Source organism: Musa acuminata, chromosome BXJ2-2 (assembly GCF_036884655.1).
Source record: "Musa acuminata AAA Group cultivar baxijiao chromosome BXJ2-2, Cavendish_Baxijiao_AAA, whole genome shotgun sequence".
Classification (NCBI taxonomy): domain Eukaryota; kingdom Viridiplantae; phylum Streptophyta; class Magnoliopsida; order Zingiberales; family Musaceae; genus Musa; species Musa acuminata.
The window spans coordinates 33079439-33094480 of NC_088339.1; the positions used below are offsets into that span (position 1 = coordinate 33079439).

General features: G+C 40.3%; 3 protein-coding genes across 4 annotated transcripts; 2 read left to right on the top strand and 1 right to left on the bottom strand.

Annotated features, from left to right (window-relative positions):
• Window positions 1-1209: 1209 nt before the first annotated feature.
• Window positions 1210-6629, top strand: LOC135606179 (uncharacterized). 2 transcript variants are annotated; one of them, XM_065097038.1, is made up of 7 exons: window positions 1210-2259; window positions 3936-4080; window positions 4208-4261; window positions 4357-4469; window positions 5638-5873; window positions 6022-6195; window positions 6279-6629. In XM_065097038.1, the coding sequence occupies exons 1-7, from the start codon at window positions 1319-1321 to the stop codon at window positions 6374-6376; spliced, it is 1761 nt and encodes a 586-aa protein (XP_064953110.1). In that variant the 5' UTR covers window positions 1210-1318; the 3' UTR covers window positions 6377-6629. The 2 variants fall into 2 exon arrangements, with proteins under 2 accessions (XP_064953110.1, XP_064953111.1); XM_065097039.1 differs by having other exon boundaries at window positions 1211-2259; window positions 4357-4448.
• On the bottom strand, window positions 6589-8885 carry LOC135606180 (protein PSK SIMULATOR 1-like). Its single transcript, XM_065097041.1, has one exon. The coding sequence runs from the start codon at window positions 8498-8500 to the stop codon at window positions 6785-6787; it is 1716 nt and encodes a 571-aa protein (XP_064953113.1). The 5' UTR covers window positions 8501-8885; the 3' UTR covers window positions 6589-6784.
• Window positions 8886-9605: 720 nt separating this feature from the next.
• LOC135606184 (uncharacterized protein C227.17c-like) lies at window positions 9606-14997 on the top strand. The gene is made up of 4 exons (XM_065097047.1): window positions 9606-9795; window positions 11751-11869; window positions 14344-14429; window positions 14811-14997. The coding sequence occupies exons 1-4, from the start codon at window positions 9663-9665 to the stop codon at window positions 14869-14871; spliced, it is 399 nt and encodes a 132-aa protein (XP_064953119.1). The 5' UTR covers window positions 9606-9662; the 3' UTR covers window positions 14872-14997.
• Window positions 14998-15042: the final 45 nt, after the last annotated feature.

Consider the following 15042-nt stretch of genomic DNA (forward strand, 5'->3'; position numbering starts at 1 on the left):
TGACTTTAAATTCAAAATCGACGGTTTTGGATTCGATCGTTACTTTTTTTTATTTAAAATTTTAAATTATAAAAATATATTTTTTATAATAATTAAAATAATTTAAAACTACTATCATAGATTTTGATTTCTCAAATCTAAAAATCGAATTACGGAGGGTCGATTCCGATTTGATTCGAAACTAATAAACCATCGACCTAGTTTAATTTCGATTTCAATCTATTTAAAAATTTATTTATAATCGTCATAAATCGATTTTTTTGGAATATATTTATAATCGATTCGAACTATTCTTTGATTTTTTTTGAAATATTATTATCAATATTTCCTATAAAAGTCAAATTATAATCGATCTGTTCTTTAATTTTTTTAAATATTTAATAAAAAAATTATCTTTTTAAAATATTTTATAAAAAACTAATGCACAATCGATCCGAATTACTTTAATCGATCAACATTATTTGATTTATTTTCGAATCGAACCGTAATAATAACCTATGATATCTTAATTATATAAGATCGATCATTAAATGGAATAAAAATATTGTCTTAATATATAAAAATATCGACGTGGAATAAAGTTTGGGGTTGCTAACTTATTTAATAATCTTAATATATAAATGGAGGTTCAGCGGACTTATGTTATATGAATGGTTGTGAAAAGACGGCTGGCTGAGACTAAACGAAAGGATATATTTATAATTTCTGAATATTTATTTAAATTATTAAAAAAATAGATCTCTTATAGGAAAAACGTTCTTCTCTTATTAGGAACTATTTTTAGTTCGAATTTTTATATTATTTTTACCATGTGACAATATATCTGTGAATATTTTCTTTTAATATAATGCTTGGATTTTGTATTGGTTATTTTTTTCTACGTAAAAAACATCGAATGCCTTTGTACCACTCCATTCAATAATATAGTAATTTTACTTATAGTAATTCCTTATGTTAGAAGCATTCTTTGATTAGATCATGAATTTGAATTACGAATGCTCGAAAGGAAATTATATTTCTATTTTTAGAGCACAGTAAGAAGAAAAAGAAGCGATGTCGGGAGGTGGGCGTTTTCATGGGCCCAACGGCCCACGCAAACGTGCGGGTACGTGACGTTACGTGACGGCGCCGTGACGGGGCGTGACGGTCCCGTTGCTGGCAAGTCACGGGGCGCTCCCACCGTTACCCGATTAAGTGAGCCTCGGCCTCGCGATCCGTCGCCCCCTCGCTAACGTCGTCTGCCTCCCGTGCCGTGTCGTGAGGCCTTCCCCCGTCCGGATTTGGAGGCCCTAACCCTAACCCTAACGCCGCCTCCGCCATGGCCTACTGCGACGACGACTTCTCTCTCCTCGGAGACGAAGCCCGGTCGCAGCCCCAGCCCCAGCCCGGCCCCTTCTCCGCCGCCCAACGCTACCTGCCCTCCAAGCCGGCGCCGATCTCCCTCCAGCCTCGCCCCCACCACCACCTCGCCGCTGCAGTGGCCGCAATCGACAACCCCGGAAAGAACGGGGTCGTTGTCGACGGAGGGAGCGACGACCATGATGGCTACGGCGAGGCCTTTGGCCAAACGAACACCTCAAAGTGCCCCACCGCCCCGGGTTTCCACGACCAACACTGCTTCGCCGACGACGACAACCCGTTCGCCCCCCAGAACCCCGCCGCTGATGATGAAGGTGGCGACGACGATGGCGATCCTGACAACTACCCCGAGCGCAAGGGGGCCATCGTCACCGCCTCCCAGCACCAGCAGCCTCATCACCGCCTGCCGAAGCGCAAGGATCGCGACGATCTTAGCGACAGCGAGTCCCCCTACTGCTACAACAGCAGCGGGGCGGCTAATAAGAAGTCGAGGCCGATGTCGTCGTCGGGGGACTACCGCAAGGACCGGGAGGAATGGAGCGATACGGCCATTAGCTCCCTCCTCGACGCCTACACGGAGAAGTACGTGCAGCTCAATCGGGGTAACCTGCGGGGGAGGGACTGGGAAGACGTGGCCACCATCGTCAGCGAGCGCTGCAACAAGCAGAAGGTTGGCAAGAGCGTGGAGCAGTGCAAGAACAAGATCGACAACCTCAAGAAGCGCTACAAGGTCGAGTGCCAGCGGCTTAGCAGCGGCGGGCTCCCTGCAAGCCACTGGCCGTGGTTTAAGAAGATGGAGCAGCTCGTTGGTTCCTCTTCGTCCTCGTCAAAGGCTGGTCCAGATGATGACAAATCCATCACCCTTGGTGGCTCTGCTGCAGTCATGAGACAGATCAAAAGGTCCTTCCTTCTCTCCAACCCCAAATCCTGCATTATCTTGAGCCATATTTGCTTCCATAATGAAACCATTTATCAAAGCTTGTTCATGACTTTGTGAATTTTATGCAATTATGCTGGGGAAGCTTTGAGGAACATCCTACCGCAGTTGGTTCAGACTTTTTTGCAGTGGCAAGGATTGATGTATTTAAGGGGCATTTGATTCTTTGAAGCATCTAGCACTTGATGACAGTGGTTGTAAGATCTAGATGGGAAAAAAATTTAAGATAGTAACCAAAAATTGAGGGAAAAAATTTCAGATAGTTTGTCGAAAGGGAGCAATGTAGTTGTGGTCTAAGAAGAAAAAGTGCAAAACAATCTTACTGACAAAAAGGAGTCGGAGGAACTTCAAGCCAAACATGAGTTTTCATTATGGGAGTTAGTTAGACAAGAAAGTTCTTATTTGAATGTCATTGGCAAACTAATAATAGTTTCTTAAATTGGTACAGGCGACAAATGCTAGAACAATCTTTAGTATGTAGCCAAGAGGTAGTTTAATTAATCAAGGAGTGATGAGACATTTATGAATATCTTAAGTTGTGGTAGGTTCAGAATTTTCACTTTAAAGCAAATTATTTTTATATTGATTAAATATAGTTATTATATGCATATGTATATATTAGTTATTATATAGTTATATATATAGTTTCAGTTAGATTTCCTGTTTTTTTCATGGTTCTTAGTTGAATTCATCTTTTTTTTACAGGATTGGTTTCAGAATTTGTGTGGTAGTGTGAATCCTATTTAGGCGTGCATTGTTTTTCTTTTTCCCGTTAGTTAGAGGGTTTGTCATTAAGCCACTAGAAACCTATGAATTTTGAGTTTCTAAATTAGGAAAAAGTTTCACTTTAGTTTCATTGATTTTTTAGTTCTTGTTGACTTTTTGCAATAGGAGTTTTTAGATTTATAAGAGAATCATTGTTGTTATACTATGGAGAATTCAGTTTTTTTTTAATCGAGTTAAATATCCTTGTTTGCATTTGACTTAGAAGCTTCACGCTTAAGTTTGAGGTCATGATCACTTGTGATGCTAAGCAGGATTCTCATACAATTTTTTGACAAGCAAGGTGATGAATATAATCAGCTAGCTAGCACACACTGACCAAAGTAATGAGTTATGAGTTTCTAATACAATTTGATTCGACCATATTAATGTCGTCGGTACAAACAACAAGCTATTGTTAGTGAACTGTTGCTTTGATGTGTTGGCATTCCAAGAAAAGAAGATTGATAAGTTCATTAGTCATAGGTCATAATAGCAATAACGTGTCCAAAATGTACTGCATTCACAAATGATCAAATCAGTTTTCACAAGTTTTCATTTGTTTAATGATAGGTAATCTTATATGATTTTTGTGAACACAGCACCAATGCTGCTTCTGATAGTACCATAGCTGATTGTTGAAAACTGCCCTTTCTAATGTCATATCTGGAGAAAGCCAAAAAACAAAAATAAATTCTAAAGCAAAGTGTTACTATATTACTAAGAAAAAAGGTTTATTTTTTACTGGCACGTTATATACCTTGGTTTCTTACTGATTGAATATTTTATTGGGGCATGATGCTTGGAAACATCAGTTTGTTAGTTCTTTTCTCTTTTTTAATATGTAAGTACACTTATGATGATAATTGCCTTGCAGATATCCCCTTGCGCCATCTGGCCCTGTTATTGTAAATACTAACTCAAAGATGAAGGCATTATCAAATCCACGGTGGAAGAGAGTGATTTTGAAAATTAGTGGTGTGGCATTAGCTGGAGCTGGTCCCCAAAATGTTGACCACAAGGTTACCACTTTCCACTGTTTGCATTCTGGGGTTTTGGCATATTATGGTTGATCATAGACTGAGCCATTTTGTATTGCATAAAATGTTATCCCATAGTTTATTGAACATGACTATGTTCATTTTTCAGGTGGTTATGCTAATTGCTAAGGAAATTGCAATTGCCAACCGTGCCGGTGTCGAGGTATCAATCAGTTCCTGTTGAGTCTCATTGGCATTTGAAGCTATTCCCGCAATCTGTTATTATTCCATCCTTCTGCCCTGCCTTGTGTTCTGCAGGTGGCAATTGTTGTTGGAGGTCAAAATTTCTTTTGTGGTGATACTTGGATAGCTGCAACTGGAATTGATAGGGCTACAACTTATCAAATAGGGTATGCATTTCCTGTTTCATGGTTGGTATTTATTTTGCTCCCTTGTTCTTAAACTGAAGCACTTTACTCCCTGGACCATTTATGGAGTTTCATTGTTTTATTGATTCTGATACTGTTAGTTTTTGCATTATTTTCATCGTCTTAAGTAGCTTTGTGGCATAGGTGGTCAATCTCGTCCAGTGCCCAAGAGTAGCTTCGTCAATGACCCAGGAAAATCTTAGTGGTATAGGCAATCAATCTAATCCAGTGCCCAAGACTAGCTTGGACAATGACCCATGAAACAAATTTAGTGTAAGATAAATCATTTTTTGCATGTAGATACTAGGATATCTTTTAAAATTTATACCGCCTGTATGTTTTTGTATGTCACTTGTATTAACTCTCACAAACAAACATTTCATAATGGAAGATACAAATGTTTTTTTAATCCATTGTAGTCAGAGACTCATGTAAATTAAGAAAGACGCAGATTACTATAATCTTACCTTATTTATATGTAATTCTATATTGCATGTGGTGAATGCATTCAGTGGTTGTATCCAAACCAACATGTATTATCATATTCATGTATGAATGGTGGAACTTTGGGTTGATCTGCTATTTCTGTGTTCCTAAAATGGAACCAAATGTTAAACTTTACTACTGGTTTAAAGGCACAAACTAATTCCTTTGTTGTCCAGGAAAAGCAATACCTTCCTTGTCCAATTACTTTCTTTGAATTTTAATTGATGTTATGAAGTTGTACAATATGCTAACTGCAAAGGTATGCAAGATAAATTTTAGGAGAACATTTGTTTGAGTTGACATGTTTAATTACCTATAGATTAGTCTGGAACCATGTTGTCACACGAGAGATGATACTGATGTTCTTAGCTTGGGATGATAAAGATGGTATCCTTTTTTACTTGGAGTTTGTATTCCTTCGACACTTAGAATGTCATTAGATTGACTGTCGTCTCGTCTACATGCAAAACATCATTAGTTAACTCTTATTTCATCTTTTTATAGCAATTTTGCTTCCCATATATGTTCAGAACTGTTCTCTACTGCAGAAGCACTGCTAGATGCATATCCACAGACAAATACATCTGTTTCTACAACTTTTTTTTTCCTACAATGTTAGTGTAAGGTTATTTATTTGTTGAAGTTCTTTTTTGGCTAAATTTTATTTGCATGTGGATTATGACAGTATGATGGCATCATTGATGAACGCGATAATGCTCCAAGCATTGTTAGAGAATCTTGGTGTTGAGGCACGGATACAGTCTACCTTATTGACGCAAGAGATTGCAGAACCATACATAAGGCGACGAGCTATCCGTCATCTTGAGAAAGGAAGAGTTGTTATATTTGGTGGAGCTGGTGGAGGAACAGGAAATCAACTTTTTAGCTCCGACATTGCAGCTGCCTTGAGGGCCTCCGAAAGTATGTTTCAACAGGCATGATTATGTAGTGTTCCGCATTGGATGTGGACCACCATCCACCCCCAAAGAGCAAACATTTTGCACTCCTTTTTTTTTTTGGTTCGTGATTACCGTTAGTTATCAAATCTAATACATGTGCCTCACATCAGTTCACGCAGATGCTGTTCTGAAAGGGACTACTGCAGATGGCTTTTATGGTTGCCATTCCAGCAACAGCAATAGCAACACGTTTGAGCATATTTCATTTAGGGAGTTGGCTTCAAGAGGTTTCACCGCAATCAACATGGCAGCATTGAAATTATGCGAAGAGAACAACACACCAGGTAAGTCGATGATATGCTTAGGGTTACAAAGTGATGCTTTCGTATTTGCGTTGCTGATATTGCTGTTCCATATACATCTGCAGTTGTTCTCTTTAATTTATTAGAGCCAGGCATTGTTTCGAGGGCACTTTGTGGGGAACCAGTAGGTACCCTTATTGACCAATCAGGAAGAATCAGCTGATCCTTTTAATTGTCAATCTCAAAGCAGTTCTCGGAGCCATTACAATTCCTTCTGAGAACTACTTGATTCTTGTATCATCATGTGTCAAAGCCTTGAGGCTGTAAGCCATGGATGCTGTGTCTTCCTGCATGTTTGGTTTGCCAGGGAGGCTCCGGGCCTGTCTGCTGTTCATACTTCAGTTGTAAAGTATTGAATACACTGTACAAAGGATGTCAGGAATATCCCGGGATAAGGAAGTGGCAGTATCATCTTCCATGTGGCATTATTGATGATGGATGGATTGTAAGTAGAGGTCTTTTGCTAGGTGAGGCATATCATCATCCAACTAGCGAGCACTACAGTTTATGATTCTTATCGACAAGCAATTTCAGAGAGAATGAACCATGCAGATAAAGATATCCAAAACCCCTACGTTGCAGAGCAAGCATCGACATCAACCTGTATCTGCAAGCAGCCATCAAATTGTCTACTGCTGACACAGTTCAACATGGTCTCTGCGTTCGAGTCCCTCCTGTATCTCCACAGGTAGTTCAGATCAACAAGTAGCTCAGTGATGGCATCCTCCGTCTTCTTTCGATCCGCAAAATAGAGCGTCTGCAGCAGGAGAACGGTAGAGCTCGAGGCCAGACTCTGCCGCTCGAAGCTCCGATCGGAGTGCCACCGGATCATGTTATGAGCGAGCGGCGCCAGCCACTCCAACTTCTTCCTTACCGCCGCGCTCCACTCTGCCGCAAGAACTGGGTCGTAGACCGACGAAGCCGTAGTCTTTGCGAATGTTCTTAGCTTTGCTCTTAGAGCTGCTTTGATGCTCGTCGTTAGCATGTTGTACAGGTCATCTCTGGCGTTTGGACCGATCCAATGGGGAGATGCCGCGAGATTATCGATGACGATGATCACATTGGCGTAGTGCAGAGCCAGAGCTGCACCACCGAGCGTGGATGCCGGAGCGATGAGCAGCTGGAACCTGGGCTCGATCATGGACAAGAAAAGATTGATGTTGACCATGTCGCCTTCGAGGTTAGCCTCTGCTCTTGCACCATCAGCTCTGTTGAGAGCCAGCGGCGTCACGATCGACTTCCAGAGGGCTGTTTCCGAGGAAATGCAGCTCAGCAGGACTGCGGGCTTGTCGCCACCAACCATGCAGTCACCGAAAGGTCCACGGCGGACCGGCCACCAGGTTCGAGAATTCTGGCGCTTCCGAGCGGGAGGAGGCGAGCCGGTTGTGGCAGGAAGACACTGTCCTGCGAATTCTCTGCGGTTGATGGTGGTCGGACCGGAGGCGAACATGTGGACCGCGTCTAGGTGCGAACAATGGACGGAGAGCGGCATGGAGCCGGCGATGGAGTGGCAGCGGGCGAGGTGGGCGCCGGACTTTCCCGTGGCTTCTTCCTCGAACTGGAATCGGAAGACTTGCCTTATCCTTCCGACGATCGAGAAGAGGGACCGGCCCAGCAAGCGGACGACGAAATCGTAGGGCGTGTCCCACAGCGAAGCCTGGCGCAGGTCCTTCACTTGCCGCCGCTGCCACAGCACCTTGTTCTTGAAATCGTCGACACTCCCTTGCAGGTGGCCGCTGTCGTCGGGGTTGGCCAGCATCCGTCGCAGCTCCTGCTCGAGCTCTGCCAGCACCTCGAGCTCGTTGTGCAGGTCGGCGCTCGCGGCGACGAACCCCTCCATCTTCTTCACCTTTCCCTCAATCTTCCGCCCGGCGTACTCGAATCCGCGTGGGTCGGCTCCGGTCTTGACGAGATCCGCGTACGCGGCGTCGAACCGCTGCAGCGCAGGGTCACAGCTGCGCCAGCCGAGGCGGGCCACGGCGCGGGCCAGGGACCCGATGGCGTCCGTCATCTCAGCGACGGCCAGGGCGAGGAGGAACTCGCGGTCATCGGACACAAGCTTGCGGACGCCCTCGAGGCGGAGGACCTCGTCACTGAGGCGGGCGACGCGGTCGTCAGCGAGGGCGTGCCATAGTTGGACGGCCTTGGACATGAGCCCTGCCACTTCGAAGGTGAGAACCCCGACCGTGGCCGCCTTCGTCGGCTCTGCTGCGCCGCCCTTCCTCCGCTCGCTCCCTCGCACGAGTCCCATGCGGCCCAGCCACGACTCCGACTCCACCTTCCTCATGGATCACAACTGGAAGACGCACCACCCCCCAACCCAAGACGAAGGGCAGGAAGAACACACCTCAGGGACTACAAAGCCGCAACCATGGTGGCGACATGGCCGTGGGTGGTACTCCTGCGTATGCTCACGATCGTTGACCCCTCTCATCGTCGTCTCTCTGATACATTCAACGCTGGAAGAGACGTTGTGAAGGGGACATGAAAGAGGTAAGCAGAAAAGAATGAGATTCCAGAGAGAGACCACCGGCACAGAGATGAGCGAGCCAACGAAGACGAGGAAAAGGCTAAAGAAGACACTGTCGAACGATTCGTCGCGGGGTTTGCTCCGCTCGCAAGACTACGTTACCCAACGCCTTCCAAGTCAATGCTGCTGCAGGTCTTTTGCATTCGTCGTTGACGACCACTGAGCCTGTCAAAAATCGCATGTCCAGTGCTGGATTCTGGATGTGGTGGGAAGCACATTCGCTGTCATGGATGGATCCCAGTTGGATCCAAGAAGGAAGGACTCGGTTCTTGGCCTCTTGCTTTTGGCGTTCTCTTTTTTCCATGGCGTATTTGGATGTTTCTCCTCGTGATGGCGGTGCAATTGATGTGAACTTTCAAGCGAGTCACAGGATTGACTTCTGCTTGTTAATTTAGATGGTCGTGTTCTTATATTAGCTCTCGAGTTGTATGGCTAATGATAAGAATTTTACTATAATCGAATTCTTGCTAATTGCATATTATCTTATGAAATTATAGCATATTATCTAAAAAATTATATTATTTTTTAATAATTTTTAAAATAAAATAAATAATTTTATTTGTTATGATATTATTAGTTTTATTGACGAAAAACATAATACGTGTGTTAGATTGACATAGATAAAAAGGTAATTTCATAATTTTTTTATTTTTAATAATTTTATCGATATATATATATATATATATATATATATATATATATATATATATATATATATATATATATATATATATATATATATATATATATATATATATATATATAAAGAATTTGTAGGGTAATTTTGCGAAAACAAAAGGAGGAGGAGTCCGGTCGGGTCAGGTCAATCGAACGGTTTAGGTGGGGCAATAAGAACCGGCTCGTCACCTCGTATCTCGACCTACTGAAACGGTTGAAGAGGAGAGGGGGGGAAGGCGGCATGGATGCCAAGGAAGGAGAGAAGGCGGCGGATGCGGCCGCTGCTTCGCCTTCCTCTCCAACCACCAGCAGCTCGCGGGAGGCCCAGAAGTTGTCCTGCACCAAACACTTCGACGCTCTTTGGTTCTGCTACTGTACGTTCTCCTTTCTACCTCTCCCCTGCTTTTGGTTGGGTCTTGGCGTAATGGTACGCTTTGGATCTGTAATCGGAATCGTGGATAATGGCAATGTCGAATCTTTGAGGGGCCGAGCGCACAGTTTCCTTTGCCGAGAACATCGTTCTAAGTGCGTCTCTTGGGAGGACACTAGTGTTCTCGATCAACGTCTTGTGTGTCACAGGCTAATCTCTGACATAGTTACCTGGTTGTGCTATCTTGATCGCTTTAAAATTCTGTTAGATGATTGAAGTTGAAGTGGATAATGGGCACGGCTTTAGTGCCAACAAATCGTTTGTGTTAATTCCTGTGTGAATGTGTTGGAACTTAAGGTGAATTTTAGATGTGTATATTTTTTTTGACCTTACCAAGTTTGCGAAATGCCTATGGGGTTATTACTGTGATGGCTCATGAGTCTTGGTGAGGCTGAAGAGGAAACCGTGTTTACCCAAGGCTAGATCGAACTGATCGTCAAGTGAGATAATTGATATGAGAGCATATATCTTGAGTCTTCTACCAGTATTTTCCTATTTCATGGTTGCAAATTCTGTAGTTTAGGAGTTTTCTTGTTCATTGTCATATATAATGGAAGGAAAAATGCTCGATTCCACAGCCTTTGTTATTTCTTAGGGGAAAGAGATTCTTCGCTGTTGAAGAAATTAAAAATAGATACTCTTGAGGTGGGCTTTCTTGTATTTAACCTGGCCTTCTGCTTTATTATATGCTTTGGGGAATTGGTCATTATGAGGTATAGATTCATGGTTCACAACTGCACCAACGTATGGTTTAAGTGGGAGAGTCAGAGGGAATATGGAATAAAAATTTAATTTATTGATGTGTACAAAAAAATATTGACACTGACAGTAGGCAACTGGATAATTCACATATTGAATCTGTTTTCTACGATTGAATAGTAACCAATATTCACTGACATTAACAAATAGCTGTACACACTGTCATATGTATATGACTTTTAGTGGGTTGATGAGCAAATATATCAGCTCTTTTGGCATTTAGGTTGGCTAAAATTTTTAAAATAAGTTGAAACATAGTGGAAATTCATCCAGAGCCAGAGGGAAGGTGGACTAGGTTTATGATGCCAGGATTTAAATTTTTTCAGTTACCTTGCTTCGATGTTCTGTAATCTGAATGAGCTGGTCAGTGGAAAATGCTTTATATTATCTTTTCCTTTTCCCTCTATTTTTCAAGTAAGAATACTATCATTCATATACCAAAATTGCCAACATTGATATCATTGAACAAGCCACTGGAGTCTTAATTTTCTAGAGGAGGTAATACTAGAGAACTATAGGATCTGAGTTGTGACAAACTAAATTAGAGGATTATGGGGTGCTTCTGTCATGGGTGTAACTAATTGAAGTAGACTATGTGGGGCTAAATTGTTCTGAATGTGCTAATAGCATTAAACTTGTTTTCTGATTATTCCAAAAATAAGATGCAATTGGGAAATGGGGGATAGTAAAAAATGATGGCTTATGCAGTGCATCACTTCATTGATTTTCTTTACCAATAATGAACTTACATGATAGTGAATTGTTTAGCAGGCAATGGGTTTTCAGCAAAATTGTGTCTATAAACTAAATTGTTGATTTGGCTAATTTTTTCTAAGAATTTGACTTTGCTGGAATGTTGTTTTCGTGCTTTACTCCCGTACCAACATCTCAAAAGAATCTGAAAAGTACGAATTTTCATTCAAGATTAAGTTTTTATCATCTAATATCAACTCTACTAAATGTTTCAAAGGATTGAATTTGATTGAAGTTTATCTTTATGTTTTCTCGTGTGGTCCAATGGTTTTTTTTATCTTATTGGGAGTTGATGCAAGTAAACGTGAGTCTATTACAGAATATCTGTCTGTTCATATGTTATGTAAGTTCATGGCTCTAATTAAAGATGGAACTTGTTGCTTGCAGCTCCATTTCACCAGGTGCAACAGTATTATAGACATGGAGAGTTTGATAATTGCTTTGGCAAATGGAATGCTCTTTTTGATTGTTTGAACCTCAAGACCAAAAAGTCATCTGAAGTTCAGGTAAGGAATCATTTAAAAAATAGATTTAATGCTGTTTATATATAATGTGATATTTTTATGTGCTCTTTTGTGGTCTTGAGACATGGTTAAAGACAAATATAGTAGTGTTTCAGATAGCACTGTTTTGTTAAATAGTTTCTTACCCCTAGTTTTATTTGATGAGTAGATTCTTTTAACTTGGGAAGCTTCCTTCTGATACTGTGAAATGCAACAAAACCTAATTTTTGAGGCAAACATTAAACGACATGCCTGTTGTTATTGTTGCCTTAATCAGATGAACTTTTTATGTGTAGCCTATATTAGCAATTGTTCATACTAATGAGAGTTGCATTTTTAATGATGTTTGGATTGAGATGTTTTATCGGAATTTGCAACTATTGAGATCTTGAATTGAAAGATCATGCATACAATTCTTTGCCTTTATAGCTTGTATGACAAATTAGCCATCAACATTAGTTACGTCAATCTTTATCCTTCTGTATCTAATGTTAGTTGAACTCATGTAGCGATGCTTGCTTACTTCCTGCTGAAAGATACTTTCACTGGGTGTTATTTTTAAGTTGATTTAATAAATGAATAACGTGTGGAATATGAAGTGAACCATACATGGCATATTGAGATATACTTCTCAAAACTGTCTTACATATATGCACATATGTACATATATGATTATCAATCTCAGGTAGCATTTATAACGTATTGGATACATGTCAAGGACCGGTTCAAGTTTTAAATTTTTTGAATAATTGATAAGATGATTAGATACTTTAGAAAAAATATGTTCTGTCGAATTTTTTGGAGAACCTTAATATTTTTAAATATTTGAATTAAATTTTATATAATATTTAAGAATCAAATTAATGAAATAAAAAGTAATCTTCATTTATCAAAAGTTCTTGCTATTTTTTCTACATTCATGAAGCACTTTGTTACTAAAATAGTAATCTTTTTCATGATGAACAGATTAGGATGCTAATTCATTACTTGATATTATTTTTTAGGATGTTTGTATCCTAATACAATGTCAATCTTTGTTTGATATATATATCTCACAATTATTTGTCTAATTGTTACATTGTATCCTACTTTTTGAAGGTTTGACATATCATACAGTTGTATCATGTCATATCAGTATCTTGTATATATACCCATACTTCAGATATTACTAATCCTGTACTCTATCCATGCTTTCCATATATCTCATTTCCTGAATTGACTATAATTGACCAAACTTGGTAGTTAGTCTAGTTTTACCAATTTATCAACCTCAACAAAACGAAAAAGAAGAGGAACAGAAGGATGCCGATGGTCACAAATGTGGTAGCCACAGGAGGAAAGGCAGAAGAGGAGGGAAATGGAGGATAGACAATAAATACTTAATCAATGATTGTGTCTGTTGTTGTGATTGTCATTTGTTGCGGTCATCATATTTGTCATATGTCGTCACTTTAATTTTTTAAATTTTTTAGTTACACTAGATAGTATAAGCCATTATACCACCGGTACATTAGTACCATGACGAGATGCTGGTATAGGGCCGAAATTTTGAACCTTTGGGTAGACAGTTAGAGAGTATAAAATACAAACTGAACAATGAATGTTGGACTAGATATTGCTTTGCAATGACATGGTGCTGGCAAGTTTGTGCGACATTTTATGCTGCAGCTTGTTGTGCCCATATTGGTCACGTGCCTTCTATTATAAAGCATGGTTTCACATCCATCTCTGACATCCGTAATCTGCTGTCATGCACGTGAAGATTGACATAGAGGAGACTGCTGATATTGGCAATCATAGGATCAGGTTACAGCTGGATTTCTTTTAGGTTGGTGTTGAGATAATTAAATGATGATCTTCAAGATTCTAATGAACTTGTCTCGTACTGGACATAAGATAAAAGTATTTGATAGAACATAACTTGTTTGAAGAATTCGATGAAGATATTAGTTAAAAATAAAAATCTATTATAGCTTGAGAACAACAGGGTGGTGGTTTGGAAAGTTTGTGCATGCAATTAAGCTATACACTATATAGGTGGTATTTTTTGCTTCATGTAGTGTTTCGCATGGTAAATTTGTTTTTAAGACTTTGAATTGATCTATTCTCTATCCTTGATTGTGCAATGACACAACTAATGGGCTTATTTTGTAGAGCACCTGGAGCTTTACAGATAGATCGACCATTTAGTATATCCATCTCTACAACGTTAAGATTTTGAGGCACATCTCCCTTCCAGAATGGTGCCCCCTTTTTTGTTTTTGACTCGAGTAAATCCAGTGAAAATTTAGTGTGAAAGATGATTCTCTTCTTTCATCGCATTAAGGTTTTCTGATAACAAAAACTGACAATCACGCTACTAAATTCATAAATCTCCTGTTCTGAACATTTTGCATTTTCATGTGTTTAAAGATTCTTTATTCATGTGTTTACGTGGATAAATGTAATGGCAATCCTGAAGGCTTTTACTTTTGCAGGAGATTTTAGAAGCTCGAGAGAAGGCAAAGCAACATATCTGGACGATTCGCACGGTGGAGGAAGCCTCGGTGAATTGGTGGATGATGTATGGCCATATCTTCAAGCTTCCTCCTAAACCTGACCCATGAATTTCCAATTTGATAATGCATTAGGTTTTACCATTCTTCTCAAGAATAAACAAAAAACTCAACATGAGGAGGTCTGAAAGTTACCATTTAGTGAGCACAAACAAAGAGTCAAACAGGGGGGTGAAGCTTCGCTGTGGGTCTGATGCAGTAGCCTATTTTGCACTTTAGTTATTGACCTTGCAGCTTTGTTTCTTTGTTTCTTGTTTTCTACTTTAGCTGTGTGCAGATATGAAAAGAAGGAGAAAAATAAAGATGACCGGATGCTTTCCCCCTTTTTGTTTTGTGCAAGAAATCTGCACCGAATCTCAAGTATTGCCAACTTTTGTTGATTATTGCAGGATCAAATCCCTTCTTCCAAGGCTTTATTGGGAACCACAGTCATTCAAAACCAAGGTCTGATGCAGTAGAGCCTATTTTTGAATTATTTGAATGATATGGTAGATGCTGTTAATCCATTTGATACCAAGTAAGATGCTGTTTACCTCTATTATCTCTAATATTATAATGCATGATGAGCGAGAACAACCACTATTGCACATGCAGGCAACCAGTTATTTTATAAGCCATTTC